This window comes from Sciurus vulgaris (assembly GCF_902686455.1).
Source record: "Sciurus vulgaris genome assembly, chromosome: 13".
NCBI lineage: Eukaryota > Metazoa > Chordata > Mammalia > Rodentia > Sciuridae > Sciurus > Sciurus vulgaris.
Genome location: NC_136474.1, coordinates 15,270,528 through 15,283,031, shown reverse-complemented (window position 1 = coordinate 15,283,031; position 12,504 = coordinate 15,270,528). Strand labels below are relative to the sequence as shown.

At 52.1% G+C, this 12,504-nt stretch overlaps 1 protein-coding gene across 12 annotated transcripts in view; it reads right to left on the bottom strand.

Moving 5' to 3' along the window:
* LDLRAD4 (low density lipoprotein receptor class A domain containing 4) overlaps positions 1–12,504 on the bottom strand; it is a 363,714-nt gene that overhangs the window by 161,261 nt on the left and 189,949 nt on the right. For 10 of the 12 annotated variants that reach the window (XM_079108897.1, XM_079108898.1, XM_079108910.1 and 7 more), the window contains one exon: positions 9,489–9,629. The exons of 1 other annotated variant lie outside the window; for it this stretch is intronic. In XM_079108897.1, the coding sequence (XP_078965023.1) occupies positions 9,489–9,629 (141 nt within the window). Of the gene's footprint in view, positions 1–9,488; positions 9,630–12,504 lie in introns of those variants that run through there. One more of the 12 variants, XM_079108903.1, reaches the window with a different exon arrangement.

The following is a 12,504-nucleotide window of genomic DNA, read 5'->3' as shown; positions in this document are numbered from 1 at the left end:
CAGCGGATGGCAAACTCTATTAGAACTGAAACCATTTCTCCCTCCTCCTCCTCCCATCCCTCTTCCCTTTGCGAAGCAGGAATCTGATACTGAAAATTACTATCATTGTTGCAATTCTCAAAATAGCACCACCAGACTTTCATTAACATCCACGCTAGACTACTAAATATTTAAAGAAGTGGATACATTTCATCCGAAGTGGGACAGCCCCCCACACATGAAAGCAGTCACAGAATCAAAATGTAAATCTAAGAGGTTGTTTCTATCTGGGTAAATTTAGTGTCACAGCAGGAGGAAATGATGCCTCCGGTTTATTAAAACTTTCCCTCGCATTTGTTCTCTGTCTTTGTTTATTTGAAAAGGCAGAATTACTGCTCAAGACCCTGCAAGATTTTAATTGATCAACAACCATCTTAGAGAAACAAAGGCAGCCGACTAGGAGGGGGTCCCCCCCCCCCCCCCCCCCCCGGGCCAGAGCCCGCCCCGCCCCACACACTCCCCCAGGTGGGAGTTGTTGCCAATGACAACCTGCTGCAACCTGATCCAGCAGGGTCCCAGGCCAGCCAGAGACACCCATCCTCCTCCTCACCTCGCTTTAAATACCATCTTGGATCATTTTCACACATGTCAATAAATTGTTTTGCCATGGATTCTTTTTGCTTTTTTCAAGTTGAAAAGGGGGTGGGGAGCTGTCAATACACACCGCTCTGCAGAACAGCTGGACACATGACCAAGGTAAGCCAGAATTAGTATTGAGCACGCGGAGGCTTTGCAGCGTCCCCAACCCAGCCACACCGGGAGGAAAGGGTGACAAATTGGAAGATCCCTGTGGCTGGGATCCCGAGGCTCTGCCCACCTCCAACGGCACAGCTGCAAGCGTCTGGAAGGCCACGGTGCTCACACGTGCCCGGGGACCCGGGGGGCCTGGTGAAAGCCCTTGCCTGGCCGAGGTGGGCTCTGGGTGCTCGCAGGTGGAGGGCAAGCCGGCCCAGCAGGCAGGAGCTGCAGCAGGACCAACCTGAGGGAGGGCGCTGGCTCCCCTTCACGTAACCAGTACCCGACAGGCGGATCCCAGGAGGGGCCGCTTGCCAGGCAGTCAGGGAAGCCCCAGGGAACCCACAGAAATCCACAATCCCAAACGGTGGGGATCCCTGGGTTAATTTTTCCCAATCTATTTGAAAATCCAGCATGAAACCCAGATTATCATAATCTACACAGCAATGAAAAATGATCACATAAATAACTGTTCTTGGAGCACTCAGAATAGTGGACTGTTTGATCTCCACTCCCCAAATCCTATGCCCCTTTTAAGAACCGATGAGCTGATCCCCTTCTTATTAGAATAATACCATGAGAAGGGGAAAAAACCCAAAAGGATATACCAAAACCACACCTGAGTTCAAAACCTCTGGAACAGCAAGTTCTAGCTGTGTGTCTGAATTAATGACCTACCCTCTCTGAGCACCATGTTCCCATGAACCTTTCTGGGCTGGGTTTGAGGGCCATGTGAGGTGATGTGAGTGAAGGCAGAGGCAGCTCCCCACCTCATCTCGCCCTGGGGCGGCAGATCGTCGGGTGAACAGGACGAGTTGAGTAGAACTACCTGCCAGGCACCACAGACTTCCTGAGGAGTTACTATGTGCAGGCGCTATTCTGTTTGCTGACCTGCACTATTTCATAAATCCCAGGACCATGGGTTGAGGGAGACACCAATACTATAACCCTCGTTTTACAAATGAGTACGATATTCCATGCTGTGGTTTGAACACAGCCCAGCTCGTCACTCCGACAGTGTCTGTCACAGTATCCACAGGAAACGTCACCATTCATGACACCATCACAGTGTCCACAGGAGACGTCACTGTTCATAATACTGTCTGTCACAATGAGTCAACAGGAAATGTCACCATTTGTGATGCTCTGTCCCAGCACCCACAGGAAAAGTCACCATTCATGATGCTGTCTGTCACAGCGTGTCCACAGGAAATGTCACCATTCCTAATGGTCCATAGGAAATGTGTCTCCCAGTAGCGCTATGAAACCTACCAAGGATGCACTGCCATGAAATGGGGACCCGCTCAGCCTGAGGCTACACACACATCTTGCACACTCGCCTACTCATGCACACACCCCATATTTTCCAACACCCATGCACTTGTGCATGCATACACACCCAGACCCACACACACTCTCGCACTTCTTCAGGGCTCAGTGGAAAGCACGTCACACGTCCCCTGGCTGGACGTGAACCATCCTTCATTCATCAGCATGTGGGTATCTAGAAGTCACGGCTGGTCCAGAAGGGTTGCTGGACCAGAGACTCTCGACCAGTTATAAAGTACAAAGTCTCCCATATTGCTGGTGCAAGAATAAAGTCACCCAGAGCAGGGTCACACTTTGGTCAGTTTGTGTCTGTGGTACCAAGTGCACATTCTAAGGGCAACTGGGGGGCAGACCTTACGTCATCTCTTTCTTGGGCCAGGATCGTACAGATATTCATAACCCCCGGTTCCAACTAGCAGGGAAAGAGGTCATGCAGACAAAGACTATCCATCTTCTGTTCAGATCTGAGATCTCTAAAACAGTGTTCATCCATTCAGCAAACACCTGCAGGAAGGCACCCCAACTCTACACATGGCACGTGGGCTGGGCAGAACCCTACGAGATGCTGCCCAGAAGGCCAGGCGTGCACAGCAGCAAAAGGACACTTCCCAGGTGCCCATTATGTGTGGTCAGTGCTCAGTTAGGAGGGTCAGGGCCTTAATACACTGTGGAATTACTCTTGTCCACACGTGACATCAGGCAGAACAGACACCATCTTACCAGGGCACGAGCGGCTGCCAGGCTCCAGGCAGCAGAAGTTAATTTCTGGGTATGAGGTAGGGTCAGGAGGGATACCCCCTACCGCAGCCAGGAGGTGGTCAGGGCAGCAGACAGCAAATTCCAAGATGTTAAATGTCAGATGCTGGGGTTTGAGAGGTTCGTAAGGGGCTTTCGAGAACTGCACATGTCCGCCTGGGCTGGAGACAGGGTAGTAGTGGCTGTGACACCACAAGGTGTCTGGGGACACAGAGGCCAAGGCCCAGGGGAGGGCTGGGCGTGGGGGAGCCACCACAGAGGGCAGCTGAGGGGTGCCAGAGACCATCGGGTGAGGACCCTGCATCTCAGGGAATAGAGTCTCAAAAAGGGTCAAAAGCGGGGATGCAGAGGGCGGCAGCTCCTTAGGAAGCTACAGGTGGGCAGGTGAGGGCAGGGCCTGGGGCAAGTGGGGTCCCGCGGAGGCTGTGGAGCAGGGCGGGGGGAGGGAGGGCTGGGGCTCCCAAGTGGAGAGATGGGGGTTCTCCTGGAGTTCAGCCTCTGCCCAAATCCTGGGAGGGGACCTGCAGTGGGCACCACATGGGGCAAAGGGGCTTCCCAGTGCACCAAAGTCACGTTGACGCTTCAGTTCATACTGACATAAAGGAAACCTCAGGAGTCACTTGTGAAGAGTCACAGGGGAACTGCTCATTCTTTTTGCTTTGTTTTGTTTTGTTTTTTGTACTGGAGATTGAACCTAGGGGCGCTTAACCCTGAGCCACATCCTCAGCCCTTTTTAATATTTTATTTAGAAACAGGGTCTCGCTGAGTTGCTTGGTGCCTCGCTAAGTTCCCGAGACTGGCTTTGAACTCAGATCCTCCTCCTCAGCCTCCTAAGCTGCTGGGATTCCAGGCATGCATGATCGCGCCTGGAAGAACTTCTCGTTCTTAAATGATCTCATCCTACATGATATCAGCTTCAGGGTGGTCCAATAGTTGATGGGGAGCTTCTCTTCACAGAGGCATCCCCACTGTTTAAATGGAACCAAAGGACAGAGCCAGGTCATGACTTTCGCAACCCATAATGACTGACCATGTCACAGAAAGACAACCAGACCCCAGGAGCCCAGGAGATGAGAGCATGGGGAAGGGGTCCCAAGCACGGCTCATGCACACCTGAACCTCTGCAGACCTCGGGGTCCTCCCACCCAGCACCCGGAATTACAGGGGCCAGAGGAGCATGTTCAGGGGTTCTGTGGGCAAGCAGTCTGCAAGTCCAGAGAGTGGAGACTTCAGAACAAATCAGACCCTCCCCACAAAGATCATGGGGTGGGGGGAGAGGAGAAGTGGGGAGGCTGGGGACAGAGACCCAGCAGAGCGAACATGATCCTGAGCTGATCCGTCCATCACGATGCCGCGATGCTGCTGCGGACAGAACAAATTAAAACACACGTTCACAAGACAACTGGAGGATAGGCCCTCCAACGGGATCCCAGGTGACATCGGAGAATCCTGCTAATGCTTACTGAGACAGGGGCAGAGAGCCCCGGCTGGGCTGTGTGAAGCTTGACCCCAGGGTTCCCGGGTTCCCAACGAGCTTCGCCGGAGGCGGGGGCTGCGGCAGACAGAGGGTCCTTAGAGCCTGGTGCTCGAAAGTGGCTGGTGATTTGAACAGAGTCCCTTTGGGGAAAAATACTGAGGGTGATGGGAAGGGGTGGTTTGGGAAGACAGGCAATCAGCTCAGATTTTAATATGATGGATCAAGTTATCTATTTGGTTATTATCACCCCAAGGGACCTCAGGGGGGGAACAGAGTTTCTGAAAAAGTTCTGGAGTTAAAATCCTGGCGTAATTGGCACACTCTATTAGCTCCAGTTCATCTGGCTCTGAGGCTTCGTTTTATGAGGCCACCTAGAGGGAAAGAAGCGGCTGCTACCTCCAGCCTCCAGCAGGGTGGGCGCCCCTCGGCCCCTCTCCCCCCTCGAACCTTCTCGCTAATTGGAAAGTCCACCGAAGCTGAAAGGGAAATGCTGTTCCCGCGACAGCTGGCTGCCTCTCACCTCTGGGCTTCCTCTCCAGGGCCTGGGAGCAGGTGCTCAGGGAAGGTCAGCTCTTGCCAAGATACTGAGAGCACGCGGCTCTCTCCACACCGCACAGGCCTGGGAAGGCAAAGGGACCCTGCTCCACCCACCCCCGCAGGACGTGGCGAAGGGACACAGATGGTCAGCCAAGCATGCACGTGGCTCTGGGTTGCGCCCCAGCACAGCCACAAAAGCATCTCCTGCCGTGGAAGAGCCACGCAGAGGACACTCCCGGCTGGGCAGAACCAGGAGCAGCAGCTCACTGCAGGGCCGGGTGCAGGCGCCCCAGCGGCAGGTGACCGCACAGAGGCCGCAGCGCTGCGCACGTCCCACCCTGGCTGCTCTCTGGGCCCAGCCCTTTTAGCTCTGTCTCAGGCTGCCCTGCCAGGCAGCCCTGCTCCTGTCCTGGGACGGGGCCACCCCACTCACTGCAGCACCATTTCCCACTCCTGGACTCAGCCCCACCTCTCACCATCCGCACACCGTCCTCCTGAAGCCACCAGGACCGCAAGTCCAACCAGACAGACCGCGCTCCAGAGCCACACTCACTGGCCGGCGCGCCCCTCCCCACCTCGCTCAGTCATCATGTTGGCGCAGGTGATGCCCCTGCCTTGACTCAGGCACCCTGCCGGCAGCATCTGACTTTCCCCGTAATGCCTGACCAGGGGAGAAACCGGACAGACCATATAATTAGGATGCCAAGGGTTCAGGGGCACAGTATTTTGGTAAAGCACAAGTAAGAAAAGATGTGAGAAGAGCTGGGATTGTAGCCTGGCGGCATGTTCTTCCGTGGACCGATGCACACGGAGCTCTTCCTGCGGAATGATCAAAGCCAGCCTCACCCTCACGTCTGCACAAAACCCTTTGAGTCTTGTAGCAAATCACATCTGCCCCACTCAGTGGCTGCCTGACTGTGGCTGGCAGAGCAGAGGGGCAGATGAAATCAGATGCGCCTCCATCCAGGTTCCAGAAACCAACAGGAAAGGCTGCATCCTGGTGTCAATGACTTCATAATAATAGTTGTGTTTTCTTTCTAACCTGAATTCATGCTAAACCTTAGGAAATCAAACGAGACAACACAACCAAGACACCGCAGCCTTAGTGCACACCCAAAGCCAATGGCATGGACAGAAAAGTATCTCTGACTCCCTGGGAATCCAGAAGATTCCACCTTGCTTCAGCCTCCAGCCCTGCACTCGAATGTCAACAGTGAACGTCTCCTTCAGGTGGGAAGAGAACAGGTCAACAAGCCTCTCCTGTTTTCAAACAGGAGCAAGAAGAGGCACTGCTGGTTTCTCTGGAGGGCAGCGTTCTAAGACAAGAACTCCTGTGTATAGACTTCTTCAAGGTGGAGGGGAAGGAGAATCTCATGAGCACAGCTTGGCTCCATGAAAGGGACACTGTCCATCTGCTGTAGCAAACACTCTGGCGGATGGTCCAGTTAAAAAGGTGTCATCTAGTGAAACTCACTCGAGATGGCGCACCTCTAGATGCGTCACGCAGCCACTAACAGGAAGTCCAACGCTCCTCGTTTGCACTAGACTCTTGCGGGCAGGGTGCAGGGGAGAGGGCGCGTCTTCCTTCTGGATTAGACCATCCTCCAGGCTTCACGGGGGGTGCAGTTGTGTAACTAAAGGGACTATCAGCAAGGATGGGGAAGAGACAACCTTTCCAGAAGTTCCTGACCAAGAGGACAGGCCAGCTACCCGAGCTCAGAGCAAGCATCCCCCAGTGGCAATCCTCTGCCTCCCTTTGGGAAAGCAGTGTGGGGCAGCTGCTGGCCAGGTCACAGCAAGCAGGCACACTTCTCAGGGACGGAACGGGTGGGACACACCCAGCACCTCCCAGGAGCACCCCCTGCAGCACACCTGGAAACTCCTAATACATGTGAAGGGTGGCCCTGACGTTGAGGGCAGGTGACACAGTCACAGTGATCCAGCTCCCCCAAACTGGCTGACTCACATCACAGTGACCGTGAGTGTCCACCTCTCCCTTAGGTGTTTCACAGAAATCCTCACGTGGCAGGAATCATCCCAGCCCACAGACAGCGACGCTGAGCCTTAAAGGGGCTTGCTCCTCCCCCAGGCAGCAGAAGACAGCCACAGTGGTCATCAGCCTCCTGCGTCTCTGTCTTCTTGAACGAGAGCACGCTGTAAGAATCTCCCATCTGAGCTATAAAGACACATGTTCCAGGAATTTCTGAAGAGTAGGGCCAGCACTTGGCCAATAGGATCTAAGATTCCTGGGTTAGGACAAGACAGACCCACTACAGGCATTGCTGCCTCATCTGGCTGCTAAGCAGAATGAAAGTGTGCACATTTTTATAATGAGTGGAAAAGAGCCAGGAAGGAATGCAGATGAGGAAGGGGAAGAGGGAGGAAGGGAATGACTGGTGGAGAAGGAACGAGAGGAGCAAGGGTTACAAGTGACAGAGGACCTCGTGGGAGGACTGGCAGTGAAGGAGAGCATCTGAGACAGGGCTGGTGGACAGAGGACCTCCCTGCAGCGAGGCCCTCCCCACAGGTGGTGACGTGACCTTCACAGTTTGTCACGCTCAGGTTCTCTGTTGCTCAGACCTGGAGAGAATTAAATAAGAAACTTGTGCATCGCTCTTCTCCTGGAAGATGCCTGGAAGCTGAACCGACCCACCTCCACCACCTCAAGGCCGGGTCTAGGTGTTTCATATGTCTGTAGCGCTCACAGCCACCATGCTTGTGGCCCCACTGTGCGGAGGAGGAACAGGAGCACAGGAGCCAGCACAACCTGCCTAACTGCAGGCAGGTCCCAGGGACTAGTCTGGAGCAAGCACGCCCCAACTGTGTGGTTGGGTTGCGGGGCTCATGAACCATCTCCCATTATAAGAAAGGTGGTCAAGAAGGTCCCTCGCTGCTCCTGGCTCAGGGGCTACTCCACAGTCCTCCCAGTGCCCCTCCCTGTGTTGGCTCCCACACTCTCAGCAGGACACCACCCAGCAAGTGCACCAAGGCCAGCTGGGTTATGCAAAGGCTTCCGAACCAAACAACCTGAGTTAAACATGACCCAGTACCAAGAAAGCACACAATCCATCCTCACCTTTGAGAACTGATCTGGCAGTGTGCAGGGAGGGGACATGGTGAGCGCTCAGGGTAAGAACTTGCACACAGACACAACTGAGAATCTTGAGGAAGGCTGTGCATTCAGGCTCTTGACGTTAGCAAGCATAAGCAGCAGACTTAAGATCCACCAGCACAGTCATTTTTACACTGGGGTATATGTAGCTTTCTCCCAGCAGAAAAACGCAGTAGGAAGAGAGAAACTAATTTCTTTTCTTAAATCCTCACCCATTCTCACATTTGTAGCATTGGTATTTATGTAGTCTAATTTCCCCAACAAAAAATTTTACAGGGGCTGGGGAGATAGCTCAGTTGGTAGAGTGCTTGCCTTGCAAGCACAAGGCCCTGGGTTCGATCCCCAGCACCCCCCCCCCCAAAATTTACATCTGTATCAAATATAACTCCTCAAAATAATGTCAGTAAGACTAGGGTGAGAAGCTGAAAGCATCCTGAAATGACCTCAGTGAGACCCCACAAAGAGGGCTGTGCCGGTCAGCGATCCATCGTCTACAAACATCTAACATAAGTCAACCTGGGAAGAGGAAAAGGTATTGGCTCACAGTTTCAGAGGTTCAGTCCATGGTTGGTTGGTGCCATTGCTTTTGAGTCTGTGGTGAGGCAGCACATCATGGCGGGTTCACAGGGTGGAGCCAAGCTCAGGGTGGGCAGGAAACCAAGAGAGAAGGAGGAAGGGCCAGGCCCAGTGTCTCCTGAAGGGCACATGGCTGGAGGACCCATGACGTCCCTCCTCTTGAAGGTCCAACCACCTCCCAAGAACACCAGCACTGGGGACCAAGCCTTCAACACTCGGGCCTTGGAGACACTTGTCCAGCGCTCTCCCAGGTTGAGATTCTCCCAGACAACCCAAGGGCACATGAGAAACCATGCTCCTTTTCCTAAGAGAAACTCAGTAAGGTATAAACTGCCTTCCGGCAGCCCCTTGCTCATCCTAAACACCATGAGATCAGAAATCGTTGAACTTCAAACTCTGATTTCACCTTTTCAAGATCAAGAAATGCTCACAGCCTCCGCCTTGGGGCTTCTCCCATGCAAAGATCTCACACAACAGAAAACACATGAACATAACCTCAAAGAGTCTCACATCAATTTTTCTACTTTGTTGATTAATTACAGATCCCCTGCATAGCTTTCTTTCCTTATTTAAAATTACTTCTGAAGTGATGCACTCTTTAAAAGAAAAAAACAAAAAAACCCATAACACTGACATGAAGAATATGCAAGCAACGTGTGACTTCCAGGAAGCGGTCCACGCTTCTCCCAGGAGCAGCAAAGACCTGTCCCAAAGCACAGTGCCACCAACCATCTCTGGGAACAGACTGGATTTTCTGCCCTTTCTCTCTCAACAGAAAGAACAAAGAACACGTTTCCTATGAGAAAACACGAACCTCTTTCCCTAGCCGGAAATTGGCATCCTTTCCACTCCTCAACAACCCCGCCGCCTGTCCACTTCAAAATCACAGCCAGACACCACGGCGCCAAGGTGAGTGGAGGGACTTACAGTTGAAGATGCCCGGAGGCGGGTGCTCGGTCACCAGCAGACAGTTCTCCTCATCACTGTTGTCCCCACAGTCGTTCTGTTGGTTACAGACCAGCGAACCAAGGTACAGGCATTTACCGCTGGTGCAGGTGAATTTGCAGTCTGAAAAAGTACAATATAAAGCATGAAGATGTCAATGCAACCTGGGCGCTCCGAGTCCTTACTGCCCCTGGGCTCTCCCCCCACAGTGGCTGGCGAACGGATCATCTGGATATCCCAGGACACTGCACTTGGAGAAGGTGCGTCAGGTGAGACCATCCTCCTCTGAAAAGCACGGGGACGGAGCTCTCTGGGCGGCCACAGCACTACCTGAACTTGAGCGACAGGAGACTCCCTCCCTCTCCACAACCTGCCCCGCCTGCAGAGGGGATCCGTGGTTCCACTCGACAACATCCATGGCCATTATCTAGACTTCCAAGGAGGGGGAAGCCCCTGGGAAGAGGTAGCAGCTCCAGCAGAAGTTGGAGCTCCGACTTGGCTAATGGGGCCCATGAATTTCATTTCCAACCTGCCGTTTTCTTGTGGTGAAACTCTGGGCAAAACTGTCAAACCTCCCTAGTGTACATTCATCTCGTGCCGAGAAAAATCAGTTTTAATACAGCAGGGGTAGCATTGATTTTATAATGTAAAACACAGGGAACATTATATGTGCCCTCTGCTACCTAACAAGCATCCGTGTCAAGGGTTAACGTTGGTGAATTATAAAAATAGTAGGAAGCAAGTATGGTGGGGTACACCTGTAAACCCAGCTACTTGGGCGGCTGAAGCAAGTTCAAGGTCAGGCTGGGCAACTTAGCAAAACCCCATTTCAAAATAAAATAAAAAGGGTTGAGGATGTAGCTTAGTGGCAGAGCTCTTTCCTAGCACGCGTTAGGCTTGGGGTCTAATCCCCAGGACAGGGGGTGGGGAAAAGAAGGATGGGGCCCACACCCACATCCCTGTAGGTCACACTGAATGCAGGATCGCTGAAACCTGTACAGATCAATATTTTAAAATGGAATTCACTTTAACAGGACTTTAAATTTGCAAACCTGACACATTACTGTCACTTTAAGCGATTAAGCATAAAGGAAATTACAGCGTGATATACAATCGGTCGCATAAACATCCATGTGGATCCTGTGCTGCAGATCACCTTGCATTCTGACTGGGAACTTTCTCCTGGGAGTTCCCACAGAGGTTGGTGGGATTCTCACAGGACATCCCGCCCCAGACGGCTGATAGAAAGCCTCAGGAAGAGCCCACGGTCTCTTCTGATGCTGATGGTCACAGCCTCTTCAGCTCCCCAGGCCTTGCTTTCCTCTGTCTGGAATGAGGGCAGCAGACCTGGACCAAGTCCAAGGTCATTTCAACTCTAATATTTCATCAGCATGCCCAGGCTCTTCCAGCCTGCTAGCCCCGTGTGGGGCTGTGCCAGCAGAGCCCGTTCATCCCGAGGGGCTAGATGCATCCCACAAAGAGAACAGCCCCTTACCTGTCCTAAAGAGACAGAGCTCAGGTCTCCAATGTGCTTTTGTGAACATGCACAAGAGGGATATTAAACCTTCCATTTATTCACATCCTGAAAGCATGCAGAGAGAGAAACCACGCACAGCCCAACCTCATTTAGAATAACAGGTGAATGCAGCCCAAAGGCGCGTCCACAGGCTCATGGCCGGCTGCACCTCCAGGCCAGAGGACAGGAGCTGAGTGACGGGTCCTGTGGGGAAAGAGTGCCTGAGCCAAACTCACCACCCCATGAGCTGGAAAGGTGGAATCCCAGCTGCCTGAAACCACATTAATGAAGTAAACTTTTTTAACTCAATGGGGATAAAAGGAAAAGGGAAAGAATTTTATCTTCTTCTCCAAAAGAAACACTGGACTTCAGATTAATACCAAACATGAAAAGGACATTAGCCCAAGACAGGTACTCTCAGCATTTCTAAATGAAGATGGGAAAGACGGGGTGTACCAACATAAACGGAATCAAACTCTAACTCAGAAGTTAACCGTCGCTGTGGTCTGAAAGGAGCAGAATAACCATATTCAAGTTATGTGGAACTTGGACCAGTGGGGAAATGGACCTGTGTCCACGCTGCGCTCATTTCAACTTGTTCCAAGGGAGACATGCCTCAAGTAACCACACATTTCTGATGGAATGAATTATGTGACTGATTCATTCACATAATCAATACTTCAGCCCCTTCTATGCCGTGTGCTAGGTCCTGAGACCTGGGAAGGCAGGGTTGAAAGAGTGCACCGTGTGCTGTGTGAAAACGTGAACAGGGCTGATTCATCTGCTGGCTCCTTCCCAGGCCACTTCATAGTGCCACCCAGCTGGAGGAGGCACTCAATGAGCAATGTCTTTGTTGAATCACCTAATCTGAGCCTCATAGGAACCCCATGAAGTGATTAGAGCAGAGATTGCTCTTCCCATCTTACTCCGCTCCTGCCCCGACCCCTGTGGTGCCTCCGTTCCCAGTCTGCTTTCACAAATGTGTGAGACGCATCGCGGACACAGCACGCGGTGAAATGCTGACGACAGCCCGCTTCCTCGAGGAGGATGAACATCGCTCGGAAAGGCTGCGCCACTGATTTGCTTGGACTGCTCTCCCTTCTTGGATGACAGCAATCCCCACGTCAACCCATTAGCTTCCAAATTCACAAAATCTAAATCTTCTCGAAGGTGAGTCCTGAGCCCAACATCAAACTAAAACATCTGTCCATCACACGGCCACCTGACTCAAACTGACTGGACTGAAAATGTGGATATAGAAAGCTTCTTGATTTGACATAGAAAATACTAGAAATTGCTATGAGGCTATTAAGTGTTAAAGATCAATGCAAAAGTTGGGATGAAATTGAAATTGCAGACCATGATAAAACAGCTGTCCACAATAACAAAACGGGTGTTAGCAAAATAAATCCTAAAGGTACGTGTGACTATTATGAGTCAATAAAAATAACTGGTGTAGGAAAAATACATATAATAATAACT